General features: G+C 39.2%; 1 protein-coding gene across 3 annotated transcripts in view; it reads right to left on the minus strand.

Moving 5' to 3' along the window:
- kirrel3a (kirre like nephrin family adhesion molecule 3a) overlaps nucleotides 1-23,554 on the minus strand; it is a 152,828-nt gene that overhangs the window by 25,699 nt on the left and 103,575 nt on the right. For all 3 annotated transcript variants that reach the window (XM_089126089.1, XM_039677842.2, XM_089126090.1), the window contains exons 2-5: nucleotides 21,247-21,396; nucleotides 16,328-16,477; nucleotides 5,847-6,004; nucleotides 3,212-3,362 (exon numbers count right to left, since the gene is read on the minus strand). In XM_089126089.1, coding sequence (XP_088982215.1) covers nucleotides 3,212-3,362; nucleotides 5,847-6,004; nucleotides 16,328-16,477; nucleotides 21,247-21,396 — 609 coding nt within the window. The remainder of the gene's footprint in view (nucleotides 1-3,211; nucleotides 3,363-5,846; nucleotides 6,005-16,327; nucleotides 16,478-21,246; nucleotides 21,397-23,554) is intronic.

Genomic DNA, 23,554 nt, shown 5'->3' on the forward strand with positions numbered 1-23,554 from the left:
ACCTGATGGACCCCATTGACATAATAAATAATAATATGGAAATCAATGTTTCTGACATTCTTCAAAATATCTTCTTTTGGTTTGAAACAACTTGAGGGTGAACAGATTATGACAGAATTTTCATTTTGAAGTGAACTATTCCTTTAAGGCTTAATTTTATTTTAAATTATCATAATATTTAACATAATACAGTTTCTACTATATTTTTAATCAAAAAATAAATAAAAGTATGGAAGCTTGTTTCCGCCACAGAATGAAAAATAAAAAAGGTAATTGCGAGATATAAAGTCAGAATTGTGAGATATAAAGTCAGAATTGCGAGATATAAAGTCAGAATTGCGAGATATAAAGTCAGAATTGCGAGATATAAAGTCAGAATTGCAAGATATAGTCAGAATTGCGAGATATAAAGTCAGAATTGCGAGATATAAAGTCAGAATTGTGAGATATAAAGTCAGAATTGTGAGATATAAAGTCAGAATTGCGAGATATAAAGTCAGAATTGTGAGATATAAAGTCAGAATTGTGAGATATAAAGTCAGAATTGCGAGATATAAAGTCAGAATTGGGTGATATAAAGTCAGAATTGTGAGATATAAAGTCAGAATTGCGAGATATAAAGTCAGAATTGCGAGATATAAAGTCAGAATTGTGAGATATAAAGTCAGAATTGCGAGATATAAAGTCAGAATTGTGAGATATAAAGTCAGAATTGTGAGATATAAAGTCAGAATTGCGAGATATAAAGTCAGAATTGCGAGATATAAAGTCAGAATTGCGAGATATAAAGTCAGAATTGTGAGATATAAAGTCAGAATTGTGAGATATAAAGTCAGAATTGTGAGATATAAAGTCAGAATTGCGAGATATAAAGTCAGAATTGCGAGATATAAAGTCAGAATTGCGAGATATAAAGTCAGAATTGCGAGATATAAAGTCAGAATTGTGAGATATAAAGTCAGAATTGCGAGATATAAAGTCAGAATTGCGAGATATAAAGTCAGAATTGTGAGATATAAAGTCAGAATTGTGAGATATAAAGTCAGAATTGCGAGATATAAAGTCAGAATTGCGAGATATAAAGTCAGAATTGCGAGATATAAAGTCAGAATTGTGAGATATAAAGTCAGAATTGTGAGATATAAAGTCAGAATTGCGAGATATAAAGTCAGAATTGTGAGATATAAAGTCAGAATTGTGAGATATAAAGTCAGAATTGATTGATATAAAATTGAAATTGCGAGATATAAAGTCAGAATTGTGAGATATAAAGTCAGAATTGTGAGATATAAAGTCAGAATTGCGAGATATAAAGTCAGAATTGCGAGATATAAAGTCAGAATTGTGAGATATAAAGTCAGAATTGTGAGATATAAAGTCAGAATTGATTGATATAAAATTGAAATTGCGAGATATAAAGTCAGAATTGTGAGATATAAAGTCAGAATTGTGAGATATAAAGTCAGAATTGATTGATATAAAATTGAAATTGCGAGATATAAAGTCAGAATTGTGAGATATAAAGTCAGAATTGTGAGATATAAAGTCAGAATTGATTGATATAAAATTGAAATTGCGAGATATAAAGTCAGAATTGTGAGATATAAAGTCAGAATTGATTGATATAAAATTGAAATTGCGAGATATAAAGTCAGAATTGTGAGATATAAAGTCAGAATTGATTGATATAAAATTGAAATTGCGAGATATAAAGTCAGAATTGTGAGATATAAAGTCAGAATTGTGAGATATAAAGTCAGAATTGCGAAATATAAAGTCAGAATTGATTGATATAAAATTGAAATTGCGAGATATAAAGTCAGAATTGTGAGATATAAAGTCAGAATTGTGAGATATAAAGTCAGAATTGCGAAATATAAAGTCAGAATTGATTGATATAAAATTGAAATTGCGAGATATAAAGTCAGAATTGAGAGATATAAAGTCAGAATTGATTGATATAAAATTGAAATTGCGAGATATAAAGTCAGAATTGAGAGATATAAACTATTCTGCGGGGGGGAAAGTCAGTGTTTTTTCCCCTTAGAATTGGCCTGATAAGTTGCAATTGCAAGTTTTATCTCACAATTCTGAGAAAAGATATCAGAATTTTGAGATGTAAATCCCCAAATGTGAGAAAAAAGTCAGAAATGTGAGATAAAAAATCTCAAATCTGTCTTTTTTCCTCACAATTGCGATTGCTTTTCAGAATTGTGACTTTACAGTATATCTTACAATTTATTTATTTATTTTTTATTCAGTGGTGGAAGAAAGCTTCCATACATAAGAGCATAAGAGACATTCTTTTCAAAAACATTAAAAAATATGAAATTTTCCATCTTTTGAGAGGTAGTGACCTCACAGTAGTGACATCATGGAAACTGACCAATCAGGGGCGTCTGCGGCGTTCAGGGTGGAAAGAGGCCTACAGTGAAACCCTTCTATTGTTCTGCATGACACGATGATCGGGGCAGAGTCCGGCGGAGCAAACCCCACACACAAACGCTCTCCGCTTTACGCTTCCTATTGAGAATTTGAGCTCCATTGTGCCGAGACGCTTTCCTTCCGGGCAAACTAAAACAGACTTTACGGACGTGAAGAAAGGAGCTGTCAGAACTTATGGATCTTTCAATATGATATATTTTCCGCTTTATTAGTCAGAGTTAATATCTTTCCACACTGAAAGAACGCCTTTGTTCCCTGTGCATAGATTGTCAGAAATATTTCATCAAATGCTAATCTTCGCGCTGAATTAGTTAAGGCCTTTCATTTTTAGCGCTTTCAGACACACTTTTGACAGCGGAGCTTATGGCTGCTATAAATAAAAAATAAGCAAAATGCCCGTAAACACAAGCAGGATCTGGTCTTGCGACGTTTAGAAAGCTAATAATTAGCATTTGTGTGGACAATAACCGGCTTAAAGCTTTGCAGCATCCCTCTACGCCTCCTGCAGAGGAACTGACACTTTTACAATTCCTTCTCCAAAACAAAAAACAAGGAGAAACAAAAATCGTGTCAAGTCTTGAGTACGACATGAGCTCAGACATCAGATCGCATGCATACACAACGGCTGTTTGGAGACAGAAAATAGGACAGCAGCACATAGCGGATCTTCATGTGAATAATTCATCCACGCAGACAGGGAAACAGAAGGCAGGTGAGCTCCAGCCTGTCTGCCGCTAATCATGTCTGAACAGGAGGATTCACTCACGCTGGATGTCGATGGTGACCGTGGCCTCCTTGCCGTTGGGCGCCGCTTTGTTGGAGGCGCGGCAGGTGATCCGCTGGCCGCTCGCGATGTTGGAGGCGGAGACGTGGAGCGTGCTCACCGTGCTCTCTCTTCTGCCGTCTCGCAACAGCGTCTGCATCAAGACACAAACACAAACCTCAAACTCGCACTCGAGTACGAGCCAAACAACTCAAGATGGTCAGAGTTGAGGCTCGAGTGGGTCAAAGACACTTGCAACCATCAACCCTCGAGCACCCGATCAGCACGTGTACAGAGAGAGCGCTCTACAATGGTCTGCTTTGCTATATCAGACTAGCTTTGTGCTGAAATCTGCATCAAGAGGAACCTTTCATCGGCGTTGAGGTTACACACTTCATAAAGCCATATTACCTGCACTTCAAGCCATATAGAGGAACCGTGTTTATTGAGGAAAGATTATTAAAAAATTGGTACAGATATTTGAAGGATATTGACTTCATCCGAAACAGCCGTCTGCCTCGCAGCTACAAGAGATTCTCGCTGAGAATTAATCAAATAACCCAATAAAGAGAGCAGCTCGATTCCTGGAGAAATATGAAAAATTCAAATCCGTCGTGCGTTCATCATCTGACATTTTTCTAAAAGGTAATTGTGTTACGACGAGACGAGGCTCTCCCTGTCATTAGACTTTCAGTGTGTTCAGTTATAAATCAAAGTGTACTGACACTCGAATATCTCACTGGATCTCGAGAGATGAGACCAAGCATTCTCCGACGTTTACCTGTTTCAACCAAACCCAAACCTTGGGTTAAACATGTAATTAAAACATCTAACCCAATGGCTGGCTTTGGCCATTTTTGACCCAAAGTTGGGTTAAAACAACCCAGCATTTTTAGAGTGCACCTGTCACTAAATAAATATGTGTTATATCAAATGTGTATCCATAAACGATAGCTCCACTTGTTTGCTGTTTCTATAACCAGCACTGTATGAGTGTGTGATTACACGCATTATGGTTATTATGCTGTCGATTTTCTGTCTGAACGTGGTGACAATTCAATGGAAATCAGTGTGAAACCGTCCTGTAATCTCTATTCATCCTCATGAGGACGGAAGCAGCAGCACCTGTGAACACGTTTAACACAGATTAATCCACGATAAGTCCTCGGTAAATTTGAAAAAAAGCTGTTTTGTCTCAGCCCTCCTGTTTTCATATCCAGTTTACACCGGAATGACTGGAGACGTGAACGGCTTTGTTTTTATCCGTCTCATGGAGGCACTTGATCATTTCAGAGGCGTTTAAAAGAGTCTCCAGATCTGAAAGCGGCACTTCTGTTGGGAAAAAGAGGTAACCTGTCTAGCTTGCTTGTGTCTAAATTAGGCCTGGTTAATTAATGAAGGGACTCTCTCCGGTGGGTGCTGAGGGCTTCGGCTTACTCAAAACGAGCAGATTACGCTCTCCAATCATAGTATGAGCGGCCCTTTAAACACATTTCCTTCTCTCTCCATTTCCTCCCTGAAGCCGGCCAACTGAGCAAATTGCTGAGGAACACATTCATAACGTCTTTCCATTATGACATATTCAAAGCACTGCATTACAGCTTCACTTTGCCCCAAGGATTAAATTAAAAATTAGTCCTCACTTGTCATTAATTTGACAGAGCTGAGCGTTTCGAGGACACGCAGTCAGGCGAAGTGCAGGATTTCATAAGAGACTCTTTTTCTTTTTTGACACGTGATATTGAAAAAATCAACCGCAGGCAAAAGAGTACCGAGAGCAGGCGACGTTCACCTATACACACGTTTGGGTGGCGTAGAAGCGCTCGAGCGTTTGAAAGCAATGCATGTATATTTAAACTGAAGCCCCATTTGAGCTAAATCAGGTTTTTTGGCTATTAATTGAATATTTGAACGTTTGAATTGAATTAAAATCATTTGAAACGTTTTTTCAGGATCAGATTTCTGAATTTCACTTTGTAATGAAACACTCAAGACATCATTTTTGGGCATCATACAAGTACTTGAACATTCAAAAATGTTTGTCCGAATATTTCAAGGTTAAAATCTCTCAGTAAAATGTGAGTGTTTTTGGCAATTACATACAGTAAGTGATCAAATGCTTGAATTGAATCTATTCAGTTTATAATGAAACACCTGATAGGACGGTGTTTTGGGGGCCGTCACACGTGTTTGGATGTTCAGATTACATGTGAAACATTTAGGATACGATTTTTTGGCCGACATCAGCACATTCGTTTATTTGATTTAAAATGAAACACTCAATAAAGGGGTTATCGTGTGATAGTTTGAAATGAAACGATTAAAAAACATTTTAAAAAGCAATTGGGAATCAAGTGCACATCTGAACTGAATCAAAAACAGCATGTTTCATGAGCAGTCGAATGTTCAAAGATAAACATTTTGGCCATTATATGCAAATTGGATCATTCAAGTTACAGTAAGAAATTAAACATTCACAAAAGACTGAATACAAATGTTTGAAACAGCATTTTTGGGCATCAGATGTAAGTCAAAAATGTTTGGGGCATAATAGGTGAATTGCATCTTTGATGCCTGCACATGATTGTGAAACACAGGCCACGGATCCATCACGGTTCTGCATGGGGTTTAGTCGTACCTTGGTGTACGCCGCTCCGTTCAGTACCTCTCCGTTGCGGATCCAGATGATGGAGGCGGCCGGTTTGGCGTTGTCAGCGTGACAGGTGAGGTTTAGCGAGTTCCCCGCACGCAAGCTCACCACAGGCGCTCCGATTATCACGGGGTCATCCGGAGGAACTGGAGAAGAAGAAGAAAATCACAGGGAAGTTTATCCTCTAGTATCACAAACAATGGCACAAGGCAAAAGATGAGTCAAAATCGGCTCGCGTATAGCACTGATTGCAGCCCTGATCAGCCTGCTCCTCACTCACACGCAGGTAAATTATTGATTGGGCACTCGGCTCATTAGAGAGCATATCTAGGGCAAGTCTAAATCAAAGGCAACAAGCAGCTGCTACATCCCGAGCGCTCCGGAGAGACGACACCACTTCAAGATGCCGGAACGGGCCGGCTCGGGGTGGCCGTTGGTCCCCGAGAGGCTGACTTTATTAAGAAGGAAGCTGAGACCCCATTACTCACATCTCACTGATTAGACTTCAGCCAGCTTTTACTCTCGGGCCAATCAGACACGTTTGAGCCTCAAGGCGCCATGGTAACAGCGAAGTTTAGGGTGCAAAGGGGACGTTCTGAGCATGTTCCTCGTCTCAGACGCTGGACATCTTCCCTTCAGACTCCTCTGTGTCGCGTATGAGACCGTGGAGATTTGGCCCACGAGTCCTGTGTGATTTGTTAGCTGGTATTTCTTCCCTGGAACCAATCAAGTCTCCCTCCGGCTTGAAAAATCATACGGTTCTGGGAACGAATAAATAGATTTCCCCTTCTGCCTCTGTGTATAAAGGCCACAGACACGTCGAGTTGTCATTGCAGAGAAGCAGAGAAATAGAGATTAGAGGATGGAAAAACGAAAAGTAGGAAACTGATTAAGTCTGTCATGACAGGAAAGTAATTCTGTTTATGTGTTCACAGCCACTATGAAACATTTCATGTCATTTCAATCATATCATTTTCATTTTTGGGTCAACTAACCTTTTCAACAATCCTGTATGCATTCCACAAAAATATTAAGCAGCACAGCTATTTTGAACATTCACAATTATATTAGACTGATTTCTGAAGGATCGTGTGACAGTGAAGACTGGAGTAATGAGGCCATCACTGGAATAAATGACATTTTAAAATGACAAAAAAAAAGTTATTTTTACTTATTTTTAATATTTACTGTAATATATTCAGCCTTTAGGCTATTTGATTTATTATGATGAGCATAAGAGACTTCTTTCAAATCCTTACCGAACCCAAACTTTTGAACAGTGTAAATGGATGATGGATGGATTACAAATATTAGATAGATAGATAGATAGATAGATAGATAGATAGATAGATAGATAGATAGATAGATAGATAGATAGATAGATAGATAGATAGATAGATAGATAGATAGATAGACTCAAAAAATAAACTGTTGAACGAACTTAATTAAATTAAGGAAAGGTTTTCCACGAAATTGAATTACATTTTTCCAACAAATTCAAATTAGTTTGAAATTATTTGTTGTAATCTTGTTGTATGAATTTAAATTAATTTAGTCATTCCTACTAGATAAAGTTTTGTCAGGTTAACTACTGTACATTTAGTTTTGTCCTGCCTTAATTCAACAACATTATAATTTTAGTTATTATGACTCAGTGGTCACTTCTAATGATAGACACTTTTAAACTATTTTTACATAGTAATATTATATTACTTGTGCAGGACTGTGAGTGAGGTTTACACATAGTGTATACTAAGTACCCGAACAGGAAGATTAAAGCACATATAGTGTAATATTGAGTCTGAACACTATACTGACCTAAACACAGTCACCACTCTTCTGCATAATGGTAACCACAAAATTCAAAAACATTACAGAAAGTACTCCAAGTTTCTAACATAACTGAACATAAAACAACAACATTAACTAACAACATCTTTCCATTTACTGATAAACACATAAAATAACACCTTTTCCATAAATTGACCCTCTTAATGCAGAGACTTGCAAAGCATGCTGGGAACTACAGATCCACTGCCCAGTTAGATGTCAACAACGATTCATGTAGATTTCACACAAATGAATTCGGTTGATTGAACACAATTAAATGAAGTTGTGACAATATTAACAATCATGTTACTTTTGCTTATTTTAATTAATTATTTTAACAAGAGGCCAAAATTCATTTTTTGAGTGACATCCGTTTAAGACGAATGTAAAATATTCATGTTGGCTCAATTAAAAAAATTTGGTAAACCAAATTTTTAAAAGATTACATTGATTACATTTAATGAAATTAAGCTGGAATCACTTCTATGAAGGATTGTGTCGTATATGCTCATTTTAATTAATGAAATTGAACAAAGAGCTAAAATAATTTTTTTGAGTGATAGATAGAGATTCTTCCTTACTACTGAAACATTGAAAACTGGAATGAAATCCCTTTGCCATATTTAAATGAGTGACTCAAAGTACGTCCATCCACTCAGAATCCATTCTCGTTTCCAGGAGCAATTAAAGTCCGTGTCATATTCCTTTTCCCATCTGGACATCCTTAACAGCTTGCTTTAACGACTAAGTGCTTTGCCAGTTTAGAGCAAACGCATTTGTTTTTTTTTTGTTTTTTACAAACATAGCTTACAATTGCATGCTGGGATTGTTTTCCGGGACTGATGGAGCACAGGCTAAGTGTATGCAAATGAGCACACCAGTTCAGTCCATCAGTCTGCTCAGTTTCTGTTATTGATGGGTCTGAATTAGAGCGAGAGAGAGACACTTCCTAAACTGGCACAGCCGTCCAACATTCAAGTCTGTGAATCCCAGAGAGCAAAGTGCCAATATATTACGCTGTGGATCCACACACTGGCTTTGGATAGTGGCTTTCCATGTGACACGGATCCCTCTCCTTTTGAGCGCCAAAAACTGGCATGACCATGTTAAACCTTCCCGTGAACGCCATGTTTGCAAATATGCCCTGGTGCGACTCTAAAGCCTAAACCATCGTCTTTGTGTGAGCGGGTCAACGGTGGATTAATCATACAGACCGGGGAGAAACTCTCACACGGAGCCTGACGAACAGCCCGAATTACTTCTGTCTCTGGCCTCTTGATGCACCGGGCCCTCGAGACACCTCCAGTCATTCAGCATGTGTGAGGAGAAAAATGGAGCAATTTCATTTTGGAAACAAGAGAGAAGGGGCATTCTGGGAAATGTGACCTATTTTGTAATGTACCTGGATTTGGTCTTCCATCTGGAGAGGTCTCTCTCTCTCTCTCTCTCTCGCAGGAATGGGAAGCACGGAGGATTAATCACTTTCATCCTGAGTTTAGTTGCTGTACCACACAGCGGCACACAGCCTTCAGCAATTATCCCGTCGCCTGCTTCTTTTCAGGTGTATTAACTCTTAAAAACACTCTTTCAACAGAAGCAGATGTGATCTTTTAGTGAAATATTCTTGAGTGTTGTTTGAAACTGGGCTCTTGTTGATCAGATAATGGTGACCTTAAAACCTTTTAAAAGTTCCTGCTGAACGCCCGTTGCACTAGACTCAAACGAACTGTAGGAAATCCAATTAAAATCGAATGAGGAAGGTGGAATAACATTTTGAAATGTTAAATGTTAACACAAGGGCTGTAAATGTTAAACCCGGGACTATTTTTACATAATTAATGAAAACAGCTTTACGCCGAGGTGAAGTAAACTAACCATGAAACAAGAGATCAACATCAATTGTCAATAAAAAGTGCAACAACATCCGAACAGCCTCGCAGCACTCAACATCTCCGTCTGTTTTTAATAGAAATCATCGTCTTACATCCTCCCGCCAGCTTATCAATGCGACCCTTCGACCTTGTGTGTGTTTTTCAATTGCAAACCGTTCACTCTGTTTAAAGGAAACAGCCTCAAGTGAGACTTTTCAGATACTCTGTGAAGAAAACTAAACGTTGTATTGCAGATTTATCTCTTTTCATCCTGAAACCTTTGGCCAATGCATCAGATAATTGACCAACTTCTTAATTTCAATTAACACTAATACTATTTGTCAGACTGCCATGGATTGGGCTACTGTAAATCTATTGAGGCGATCCGTTTTAGAGTTCAATTAGGCTTTAGGTTCAGCGTGCTTGTTCTTCGCTGATGACATGAATAGTGAGTATAAGTAAATAAATAGATGTCAGCTTGATGAGCTTTAACTACAGGGTGCCATTATTGACACAAGAGCTGGATCGAGAGCTGGATTTATCCCAGTCCTTCTGCTCCAGTTCTCTATAAAGCATCTTTGGGAGGGAAGGCCTGAGATCCAGCATGGACCACACGGAGAACCCTTGGGCCTGAGCAGCGAACAGCAGCTTTAATCAGAGCGCTGTGTCCCGTCCACATCCCAGGAGGAGCCTGTCACGACGCAGATTTACTTTCCTGTTCCTCCCTGTGATATTGCAATGCGATCTTGATTTCATTCCGATGCCATTTGGATTCAGTTTGGACACTGATTTGAACAATATTGATGAGTGGACAGCTTCTAAAACACAAATCCATTTTGAAAATGTAACATTTTAGAGATGTAGTAAAGTTGTCCACATGTTTAATATTGCATACTTAAAGGAGTAGTTCACTTTTCAAAAACCTTTTGCTGATAATTTACTCACCCCCGTGTCATCCAAGATGTCCACGTCTTTCTTTCCTCAGTCGAAAAGAAATTAAGGTTTTTGATGAAAACATTCCAGGATTTTTCTCCATATAATGGACTTCAATGGGAACCAAACGGTTCAAGGTCCAAATGAGAGTTTCAGTGCAAACTGTTCAAAGGGCTTTAAACGACACCAGACGATGAATAAGGGTCTTATCAAGCGAAACGATCGGGTATTTAATAAATAAATAACAAAGTTTAAGTTTTATAAGCTCAAATGCTCGCCTTGCTCTGTTCTGTGATGCGCGTTCGTGACTCTCCTGTTCGAACTCGTTCATCAAAATGAACGAATCTTTTTCCGAGTCAAAGTTGAATGAACCAAATGACTCGCAAAAAGATTTGAACGAGTTCGAACAGGAGAGTCACGAATGCGCATCACAGAACAGAGCAAGGCGAACATTTGAGCTTATAAAACTTAAACTTTGTTATTTATTTATTAAATACCCGATCGTTTCGCATGATAAGACCCTTATTCATCGTCTGGTGTCGTTTAAAGCCCTTTGAACAGTTTGCAGTTTGTACTGAAAGTGTTTTTTGGACCTTGAACCATTTGGTTCCCATTGAAGTCCATTATATGGAGAAAATCCTGGAATGTTTTCATCAAAAACCTTAATTTCATTTCGACTGAGGAAAGAAAGACATGGACATCTCGGATGACATGGGGGTGAGTAAATTATCAGCAAATTTTTTTTGAAAAGTGAACTAATCCTTTAAAATCAAAATGGCTTTAAGATGTCATTTCACTCGGCGGCCATCTTTGAAATGTGTCTTGGGCTGCTCCTATTTCTTTGAATGGGGAAAGCGTATGATTAAATTTCATTTTTGAAATCACCACTGAAATCTGTCTCATAAATCTTTTTTCTAAACGCTCGAATCGTGACAGAAAACAGCATGTGTTCACAGTACCGTTCATCAGCCAGTAATACAGTACGTTCAGTTCACTTTCGCCCAAAATATGAACCCGTTCAGGCACAACACTGCTCCCAAATCGACCCGGATGGTCAACTATATCCGGTCAGAATCTGATATTGCCCAAAACCCATCGCGCGTTAGACGAGGACTCGGTTAGAACTACAAACACGGCTGAAAAATGTTAATAAAGGGGTTAATAAAGATAAAGGGGTGTAAGGGATTAATTATCAATATCTAACCTGACGAAAATGTATTTATTCAATGTTGTCTACATTTTATTGCATCTGTTTAGCCATTAACTTTTTAATGCATCGTTACATTCAAATTGCTAACACACGAGTAGAGTGTAAACCGCATGTAATGGAGATTTTTCACTGTTGTTACGCTTCGGTTCGCTTCGCTTTTCCACTGCTTTGTTCGACTCGACTCGACTTGGCACGGTTTGCTTTTCCACTGCCGTTAGCAGCGCTTCAAAGTGTGTGGGATTATAGACGGATCGTTATAGTTTATCCTAACGAGAGGATCGTCTGCACTTCGTCCACTGACCACGATTCAGCCATTTCTTTTTTGGAACTTTTCTTTCTTTCTTTCTTTTTTCTTCAAGCAAATCCTATTGTTACTCACATTTAGCACTTTGCAAGATAATTTTTAGACATTGCATAAATCTGTAAGTTTTGCACCTCTGTCACGTTAGTGAGGATTTGTATTCAGCTGTGACACAGAAGCCTGAAACACCGGTCTGTGAATCCACGTTTCTGGAGATGCAGATGTTGCTGCACGCCTGCTACCTTTTCAACAAAGCGTGGCGTTCGAACGGAGGACCAGCTGCTGCAAACTTCAATACATTTTTAGAAACTCATCACACTCGCTGCAGACTGAGGTGATAATTCCTGCATTTAAAACCAAGAGAACTTTATAGTGTGGGAAACAGTGAACAATGGCATTTGGCTGTTCTTCATCTGTGAACTCTGCATTTTCAATTTCATCACGTCGTTGTTTGCTTTCTCTTCTCAATCTGCCTGCGATCTGACTTTTCGCGGCCAACGCTGGTGCTGACATTAACATGAGGAGACGGGGAGCATATTCGCTCAGATCTGGACGAGTTAGCTTGCTGTGCAATTGGGTGAGAAACCCACAATAAGAAGGAAAAAGGCAATAGCCCATCTTTACACCGCTTTCAAAGAATCAAGTGGCCGGTGTCTTATCCACGGAGAGGAGGAACAGGACAGCCTCTTTGCTTTGAAACACAGTAATTGCCGTCTCCTATCCGCTCATTAGGACTGATGTTTGTCTCCCTCCGGGACAGGTTAACGAGGCTTGTTCAACACGATCTTAAGGCAGAGGATAACATCTTCTACAAAGCTTTAATCCACTAGCTTTTCTCCCACTATAGCCTGAGAAGTCCATATTTTGACCTGATTAATGTGATATGACTATGAGATTTTTGGCTTTTAGTCCATCTACCATTCAAAGATTTTAGGCCTAAATATTTTAGGTCTAAAAAGTGTTTTTGAATGCAATAATTTACTTAAATTACAATAGCAAACAGTGTTAGTGAATACAATAATTGAAAATGAGACTGTAACCAAAAACATTGACATGAAACATGACATGACATGATTTCTGGACCAGTGTTGTTTACATCTTGTGAAATGGTCTATAGTGGCAAAAAATACCATTACTATAAACGACAGAGTGCTTGTGGGACGATAAAGCGCTGCTTCCGTGTGATTATGTTTGGTGGTCCGAGGGTTTGTTTGTGGACCCCTGCCTTTCATAAACACAACAAGTTATTTTCACACTTTTAAATAAGCAAGTAATTGTTTCTAATAAGACTATAAAAGTAAGAGAGCTTGAATGAACTGTACTTCTGTTCCACATTGCCTGATCATTCGCATTCAATGGCGTCAAGAAGGAAAGAAAGCCTCTAATTAAGTCTGAAAAGAGCCAAATCGCACAAGCCTCTTTAACTCTGAAGACAATGAGCCTGAGAGCCTACAGAAACACTGCAGTGGCTCTTTTTAAACAATAGTGACCTTTACAAGTGGCTGGGGTTTGTCTCCATGGTTCAGCGAGTTGCAGCGCGGTGTCTCTCTCTCTCTCTCGCTCTCTCTCTCTCCTCGGCTTGGCTTCAGGGGGATTCCTTGGATCTAATTAGCCTCATGGGTCCTTCTTCAGCAATGTGTACCAACCCCACCTCATGTCTTATTCAATAGCCTGGCCACCACAAAGCAAACTGGGTTACCCCACAACTCTCCTACGGATACTCAAAGTTCAAATGTCAGTCCGACAGGTCGGCCGCTGTGTGTGTTGGTGCAAAAGCGCACGTGCGAAACAGAGACTGATTGTTCGAGAGCCTTTAGCGAAGCCGTGCCACTTGGAAAACACCCCAAAATCAGACAGGAACAGAGAATAAAAGAAAGCCCAAACTCGCTTTGAGTTCGCATGAGGGCTTCACGGGGTCGTAGACGCCATACTCACCGGCGCAGCATGACTTCAGAGGGTTAGTTCAGCCAAAAATGAAAATTCTGTCAGTATTTACTCACCCTCATGTTGTTCCAACCCCGTAAGACCTTCGTTCATCTTCGCAACACAAATTAAGATATTTAAGATATTAAGATCGCTCCTGTATACTAGTCCATAGGCTTCTTGAGGGAATGACTCGAAAAGTCATTAAAGACATCGTTAAAATAGTCCAAGTGACTACAGCGGCTCAATCTTAACTTTATCAAACAACGAGAACACTTTTGTGCGCAAAAACAACAAAAATAACGAGTTTATTTCAACTATTGGTTTATTTCTCCCTCTGCGCGAGTCAGGTTACTAGTTTAATAGCGTAAGCTTCTGTTATTGTACGTCACACGCATCACACACATGACCAGCGTCGGCCAATAGTGAGCCTTCGTGTGACGTAGCTTTACGCAATCACACTACGTTAACTGACTACAGGCTCATGGAGAAGGAAGTGAATAGTTGAAATAAAGTCGTTATTTTCGTTGTTTTTTTGCGCACAAAAAGTGTTCTCGTCGTTTGATAAACTTAAGATTGACCCCTGTAGTCACTTGGACTATTTTAACGATGTCTTTAATGACTTTTCGAGTCATTCCCTCAAGAAGCCTATGGACTAGTATGCAGGAGCGATCTTAATATCTTAAATATCTTAATTTGTGTCGCGAAGATGAACGAAGGTCTTACGGGGTTGGAACAACATGAGGGTGAGTAAATACTGACAGAATTTTCATTTTTGGGTGAACTAACCCTTTAAGATCGCTCCTGCATACTAGTCCATAGGCTTCTTGAGGGAATGACTCTTGCTGGCCTCGAAAAGAAAAGTCATTAAAGATAGTCCAAGTAAATACAGTGGCTCAATCTTAACTTTATCAAACGACGAGAACAAAAAAAACAACAAAAATAACGACTTTATTTCAACTATTCGTTTATTTCTCCATGAGCCTGTAGTCAGTTAACGTAGTGTGATTGCGTAAAGCTACGTCACACGAAGGCTCACTATTGGCCGACGCTGGTCATGTGTGTGTGATGCGTGTGACGTACAATAACAGAAGCTTACGCTATTAAACTAGTAACCTGACTCACGCAGAGGGAGAAATAAACCAATAGTTGAAATAAAGTTGTTATTTTTGTTGTTTTTTGTTTTGTTTTCGTCGTTTGATAAAGTTAAGATTGAGCCGCTGTAGTCACTTGGACTATTTTAACGATGTCTTTAATGACTTTTCGAGTCATTCCCCTAAAGAAGCCTATGGACTAGTATGCAGGAGCGATCTTAATATCTTAAATATCTTAATTTGTGTTGCGAAGATGAACGAAGGTCTTACGGGGTTGAACAACATGAGGGTGAGTAAATACTGACAGAATTGTCATTTTTGGCTGAACTAACCCTTTAATGCATCGCAGTGAAGCCCTGGAAAAAGCCTCCGTAGGCATCTTTTCTCGGTAAGTGACAAAGACAGGTTTAAGGCTTCACAGGCGAGGGATCCAATCAGGTTACGAAGAGCACTCCGAGTCTCCGCTGTCAGGAGAGAGATAGAGAGACGCCACGTCTGATTGTGGTCATGCGCCGTCGTCCCCCCGGGAGGGAAGTGACGGGGATTGACGATGACGGACTCCCTACAGGAGCTTCATTACCTCGCTCAGGAGCCGCTTGTGGTTTTGTATGCAACTTTTGAGAAGTAAGCCAGTTTGTGTGGGATTAGACGTCAGGCTAATGGCTCTGCCCTGGGGAACACGATGATTTGTCTCTGCTGCCACAAGACCAGCAAAAAATAAAAACAAATGAGCGGCCTCTCATCTATAATTAATCATTTTAATGGACCTAGAATTGCCGGCATCTTCGCTCGGCTTTAAGCGTCTAGACTCAGATTACCGGTTTAAAACTCTGTTACTTCGAGGCCGGCGTAATGAACTTATTCCTCTGGAATATATCATAGTTTTAACAAAGGAAGGAAAGAAATCGATAATGATAATCAGACCGAGCCAGGCTGCCCGGGAGCTAAGCTGACGCAATGCATTTGTGTCAGGGCCTGTATTGATCGCAAACATATCTAATGTGTCTTATTAAAGCTGATTAGCCCTGATTTCAGAATATCACACATTTATCTGACTCAGAGATTGACTTTGTTCTTGTCTACATTCACAGTATTGCAGAGGCGGTAGTTTCTTCCCCTCGCTCTCTTTACTCTTTTACTGCTCGAGCGCATTATGCATCGATTTGTCTGATTGTCCATCGGTTCATCCATCAATCCATCTATCCTCACTCAAAAAAAGCTCCAATTAGAAAAGAGAAATTGCTTGTAATTGAACATCTATCATTCTATCCATCTCTGGTTTGGAAGGTTCTGGAAGTGACACTGACCCAGAACGGTGAGCCGAGCCGGTCGAGATCGACTCGCAGCCTGGATGGCTTGACACTCGAAGCTGCCGTCATCGATCAGTTCTGTCCTCTGGATCAGGAGGTGGTATTCTCCTTTGCTGTGGTCCCCAATCACGTCATAGCGTGGATAACCTGAAACACAAGGTCTTAGTTTTAACATTATCAAACATAAAAAGCCATGGGAAATATCCAGTTTGAATGTTGTAGTCCGAAATTCACGTCCGAAATTTCCACATGTTAAAAATAAATACGGACCTCACTTTATGTCAATGACGCTTGCACACTGCCTACGAAAGTTTGTCCGTCATAAAAAAAAATGACTCTGGTTCGATTTTCTGCGTTTTTCGCATCCGTAGCAAGACGTTTCAATGGTGTTTTGACAATTCAGAGCCACAGAATCACAAATACGAAAAAACGCATACGACTCGGTGTGCAATGGCCTTAGTGCTAGTATTGTATTGTTAAATTCTACAAAAGTTGCAGGAATTTGTAAAATATTACAGTCATATGAAAAGACCAATAGTTTAATGCTCAATAAGAGACGGGACTTGAGTAATCTCCAGTCATGTTTACCCTTACGAAAAACAACTTTATACAGGAGTGCTATTAGTATACTTCTTTTCTTTTTATGTACTTCTTAGAAATATACTTCAAATTGCACTTATATATACTTGACATGTACTGACAGAAAAGGCAATGTATAGACCATTTCGCAAGATGTAAACAACACTGGTCCAGAAGCACTTCCTGTTTCAGTTCTTTAACACTACATAAAAGCTGGGATAAAATACAACCAACAGAATCAAAAAGTTTATTAAGATGTTTTCTTTACATGTGAAATAAAGAAAACTGAAACAGGAAGTGCTTCTGGACCAGTGTTGTTTACATCTAGAAAAATGGTCTATATTTGGCCTATAATTGATGGAGATCTACTTAACAGTATAATTAAGTTCTCTAAGTATTTTTGATTAAGTAGTGATTAAAAAAGTGATTAAATGCTTTTTTTAAAACATACACACTGTCTTTTACAATAACATGTTCAAGTTTATATAGTAACAAGCGTTGGGTAGAATAGAGTAAATAACATGATTTTCTCAACTGCTTTCTTTATGAAACTAACCAACATTCAAGTCTTGATAGAACAGCATGCATGAAGCTAATGACATGTTTGTTTGTTTTTTAAATTAATGTACAGTTAAAAGCATTTTTTCAAGTATAAAAATAACATGTCAACATAGTATAGGCCTAATATATACATAGTAAACTATAAGTATAATGTTAAATTCACTTAAAGAAAACTTTCAGTAAACTACTAGTTCGTATATATGAAGAGTTCAGATGCAAAAGCCTCTAAGTGCCATTTGAAATTTTCTTCTAGAATGATGATTTTTATCAAGCTTGTATATTTCAGTGATTTCACTTAAATGGCAATGATAATTGCCTATTAATTGTTATTTAAGTGAAATTACTGAACTTAAATATACAAGTTTGATAAAAATCATCATTAAAGAAGAAAATTTCAAATGGCATTTAGAGGCTTTTGCATCTGAACTCTTCATATGTAAAAAATGAATGCAACAAATGATGAATGGTGGGTTTGTGGGAGAACAAAACTGCTCTGATACTCTCCTCAAGACAGATGTCTCATTTTTAGTTAATCTCCTCATTCAGCAAACAGATCGCAGCCCCGGGCACGGTTAAATCCCAACGTGATCCTGTGAACGCTTCTCCCGCGCCTGCTCATCCTTTATATTACAGACTGTCTGGTTGTCCTGTGCTATCTGGTAATACGCCTGTATTAGGAATCGATAGTGTCGTTACTGCCTTCAGGTTTTTTGCCACTGGATCTTCTTTTGCCTTTTATTTAAGGGCTGTTTTCATTAGGGATTATTGAGGCATACAGGCGCCTCAATAAAGCTCTGATGAATTCCCCAATATGCTTGACTGGATGGCTTCAGACAATGGCTGTCAATTAGAAGAAACAATGTGAAATGACCCTATTAAAGGTAATGAATCCCAGCGAAATGGATTCGGCTTCGCGTTGGATCAATAGCAGCTGCGATAGAGAGCTGGGACATGGATTTATCACAATGTGGGCATCTCACACTGACACTCCAATGGATGGAAACACGCTAGAAACTCGGCGGAAAGCGGACAGATCCGCGGAGAGGCATCCTCATCAAGCGTTATCTGAGCTTCAGTCTCTCTGACACAAAATCCGTAACTTCTCAAGCGCTGAGGAAAAGATATAGATATCTGTGTCATATTGATCGCAGGATGATGTGTCATTTCATCTGCTGACAGATTTTATGAAAACCCGCTAACAACTTGCTTCACGTTTAAAACAATCCTCTTATCTGCTCTGAACGCTGATATCCATTCATGTCGGGGCTCTAGTTCATTTTAGCGAGTGATCCACTTGTCCGGTTGCCACTGATGGTTAAGTGTCCTCGATTACCCCACGGTACTACGAAATCCAGGAGTCCCTGGACTCTAATAAAAGCTTGGAGAAAGACAGACGCAGTGGAAAGGAAAGAAAAGCCCAGAGAGGATCAATTAAAGAGCTCCGTCCATGACTAAACGCTGCCTGCAGCCGCGGCTAAAAACGAGGAAACCCATGTCCGAGATGGAGATCCTCTCTCGGTAATCACGAGAGCGCAGCTAAAGGCTCAACTCTCACATATTAATTGCTCGTTTCTTGAAGTCGTATCAGCAAATGTTGGAGATATTGACCCCTTGATCCAGCAATTATGGGTAACGTTAGATAAACGGGATCTGATCGCTGTACTTTGAGTTAGATATAAGAATAAATTGTGCTTCGCTAGCCAATAGATGTTTCAAAGAGCTAACACGCTCAGCTTCGAGTGAGCTGAAGCACATTTGGAAGTGACATTCAGCAAATGAAAGCTTTAGGGACGAATGTGCAATGAATTTCAATTAGACCAAAGTTTGTTTGGCATTTTGTCTTTAATCTGGAAGTTCACCGCAAATAAAACAGTCAGTAAATGTGGCGGGTCTGGTAATCATATCTGGTTTGTTTATGATTTACAAAGCAATCCGATCTGATTTTGCAAACCTATGCCTAAAGATTGTCCTTGAATAAGGGAGAAGTTTTGAGAACGTTTCAATCCGTTCGAAATAAATTAATTTGTAAAGCGTGCGAAAGCATGTCAAACAGCTGCACTTGCGGCACGTCTCTCCGGGCTTCTGCGGATCATCAAGTGTTTGCCTTAATTAATGATGGAAATGCAATTAATTCTCCATTGTTGCTTTGCTTTGCTCAGTCTGTCAGGAACTTTCTGAAGCAAACAGGAAAACCTTGTCAAACATTCACCAAAAGTTAGTTCGGCAAAGCTTGTCGTGGTGTCGGAGGAAGCCTTCACACACACACACACACACAATTGTCCTTGTAATAGAGCGTAACACTCCACTAGACAAAGACATTTCTGAGATATTCATCTCCTCTGTAATGATCCAGAGAGACACGCTACTTCAGGTTTCAGTCTGCAGAACTCAGAGCAAAGATTACATTTTTATCATCAAATATTCATTTCAAGGTAAATTGTGTAAAGCAGACAAGCTTTTGTTTTAGATATAATTCCTCCGTAAATATTCTAGCTCTACTGTTCTCATTGAAAACCATAGATGTCACAAACCTCAAAACAACCCATCACACACTTTTGTTGTTGTTAGTAAAAGGCTTGTGTGTAACGTTGATTGACGAAACTAGAGGTTAACTTTTAATTACATGATCATACACCCATTAAAATGACCTCGAGTGATGACCTCGTCAGTGCTGGAATGTAACGAAGTACAAAGACTTTGTTACTTTACTTAAGTACATTTTTCACGTATCTTTACGTTACTTAAGTAGAATAAATAGTGCATACTTTTTACTTTTACTTTGTAACATTTTGCACAAATTATTCTACTTTCAACTCCACTACATTTCGACAACTTCTGTTACATTTTCTGATCAGTTTTTCCCCTGCCAAAACGTAATCTGACCGTCCGTCCGTTGCACGTTTGTCTCACCAGTGACGTTTGGTTGCTATAGATACATCAACTAAATGCGTCTCGCACGCAGCGTGTTTATCGTGCAATTTATACGCGAAAATTAGTTTTTACGTGCACAGGAAACGCACCGTGTGTAATATACGTTTGGTTAGGATTAGGTTCAGAATTACACCATAAATTAATCGCATTTACTGCCCAAAAATAGTTATTAACATATAAGTTAGTAAGGATAAGCATGGTTTATATTGCCTAATTGCAAGCTTGTTTCAGAAATGGTGGCAACAATTTTTTTCCATCATTATTGAACATCATTATAGGAGTATTAGGTTGAATGAGTTAGAATTATTAATCAGAAAATAGTTATTAAGAGAATCAATTGTTATGCAAGTACTTTTACTTTTAATATTTAAAGTACATTTAAAATAAAGTACTTTTTACTTAAGTATGGTTGTCATTGTGTTATTTCTACCTTTACTAAAGTAAATATTTATCTGGTTATTTGTACTTTTACTTAAGTACTGCGATTCCACCACTGGACCTCGTGTACACTCTAAAAAATGCTGCGTTGTTTCAAGCCAACTTTGGGTCAAATATGGACAAACCCAAACACTGGGTTAAAAAGTTATTTCAAAATTGAACCCAACGGCTGGTTGTCCATGTTGGACCCAAAGTTGGCTTGAAACAACCCAGCATTTTTTAGAGTGTAACGTTATTCTGTGATCTCATCTGGTTAGTGCAACCAATCGCACAACAACTACAGTATCTGCGTGTCGTTTACACCTCGAAACACCAACTTTTGTATAAAAACTGTCTAGTTAACTGGGTTTCGGCGTTCTTGCCCGCCAGCCAGTAGTGCAGGCTACGACACAGACAGAATCTCTCACCTGACAGGTCGCGGTTGACCCCTAGAGCGAGGCCGTCCTTGACCCACAGCACCATGCCATGATATCCAGTGATGGAGCAGGGCAGGGTCACGGGTTGCCCGGCCACTACCACCAGGTCATGCGGCTGCTGGATAAACACAACGCCGCCTCCTAAAACAGAGGAAAGACAGAGAGAATGAGCGAGGGAGGTCACAATTATAAATCATCAAATACAATTTGTCAGAGCTCACTGCCCCTGCCAGAGGATCCACAAAAAACAGCCTTTTACTTGAGGACCGTTATTATGGCTCTAGTAAATCTACTCCGAACCCCCAAAACTCACTTTGAAGAGTAAATCTATAAATCTAAACTTCACTGGAATCCTTCATAAAGTGCACACTGCCACACAGAAGTATGAGGAGGTGCCTCACAGTTAGTAAAGCTGAACATGACAGTGCTGAGATCCACAAGACCGTAAATCAGCGCGAGCTCTCCGAAACTCAGCAGAAGAAGAACTTCGCCGGAGCCGATGACAGGCGGCGGTGCTCGGAGCGGACGCTCGCGACGGCTGTTCACCTTGATGTCTAGAATGAGCTACACATGAGAAAGTGCCCTGACGGAGAGCAAGGGGTGAAAAGTACGTGTTCCCTTTCCCATTAAACTGCAGAGAGAGAGAGAGAGAGTTATGGGGAAGCGGATAACAGTGTCGATAGAAAGCGAATTTGTATTTCTCTGAGAATATATTCACAGAAGATTCGCATCTCGCACTTTCAAGTCGCTTTCCCTCACCTCCTATTTTTTTTGTCCCCCAAGACCACTTTGGTCGACTTTTGTCTTAAATTCAATAAAGTGCAGCTCTGCGAGACATGCAACACATGCTGTAAGTTATTCTGTGCTATAACACCAATTCTCACACATGATCTTAGTTCTGTTAAAGTATATATATATAAAAACATTGAAGCTCAGCTTACTTATTTTGTTAGTCGAAACATGTTGAAGATGATGAAGGGTGTTTATAGCACAGCCCTCGTGATCTTTACACTTTATTAAGGAAGTTCTCAGTTGTTTGTCATTTAAACAGCACCTTTGCTTCTGAGGTTTCACGTAATATTACTCGTCGTGAGCAGTAAAAATAGACACAGGTGAGAAACTAGGCCTTGTTTACACCTGTTTCTTCAAGGGGAGGGTCTGTATACTGTACTTTTCAGATCTAATGGACAAAATAAGCTCGGGTAATTTACATGTACACAACACTAAAAACCTTTATACATTTCTTACCTAAAACCTAAATAACATAAAATAAAAAAATTAAAAAAAACAATTTTTACAATATTACTGTTTTTACTGTAGTTTTGAACACATAAATGCGGCAGTGCCGAGAATAAGAGACTCGGAAACATTTTGGACAGTAGTGTAATTGCACTTATCTGTGAAATACAAAAAAATAAAAAATAAATAAAATTTGGTCATTTTAGTGAAGATTCTCACGTACAATACTCACTATAGTTTGTGAGTAAAACCAAGAACTGAAAGACTTAAGCCGCTTTTCCACCCGACCGATGAAGGATTTTGAAGGCCGATACCGATACAAATATTTGTTGGTTTTAAAATCCGATATATCGGCCAATATTATTCTTATTATTTTTTTTTCAAAAACACACAACAAAACAGAAACTGACGGATAAGTGGTTCTCTCTGGCTGGATCAGCAGGTTGCATTATACACGAGTGTTGCCAACAGGGACGGTGTAGAGTGCCCTCTGGTGGACAAGCTATACAACGCCAAAGCGTGATTCGTCCGTTTTTTTATTTCATTTTTGAAATATTCATTTATCGGCCATTATAACTGCCAATACCGATATTTTAGAAAATGCCTAATATCGGCCTGCCGATATATCGATCTCGCTCTATTTTCCACCATCTGGCCAAAACGTTCTCGTTGCTCAATCATTTCCTTCAGTGCAGATCTGGCCCAGCTCTCCAAAGTAGTGTAGACGACAGGCAAAAGATGTACACAGTCCTTATACTCACCTTCACGGTGTTCTTGACCCATATGATCATCACCAGAACGTATTTCCCTAAACCTCAACTGTCAAATCTCATTTGTGTTTATTCAAAGATCGAGTTTGTGTACGTGTAAGAGATGAGAGCTCATGTCCATACTGAAAAGAACGCTGTAAACATTCAGATAAAAATCTCCTTTTATACCCTACCCACACTAGGAAAATCATATTCCGTTAAATGATGACAAAGATAACAAGAGACATCATTGATTGCATTTTTAAAAACTATTAATTGAAAGACTGCCGTTGTGCGAGTCAGGAGAAGAG

This window comes from Pimephales promelas, chromosome 23 (genome assembly GCF_988280905.1).
Source record: "Pimephales promelas chromosome 23, fPimPro1.hap1.1, whole genome shotgun sequence".
Taxonomy (NCBI): Eukaryota; Metazoa; Chordata; class Actinopteri; order Cypriniformes; family Leuciscidae; genus Pimephales; species Pimephales promelas.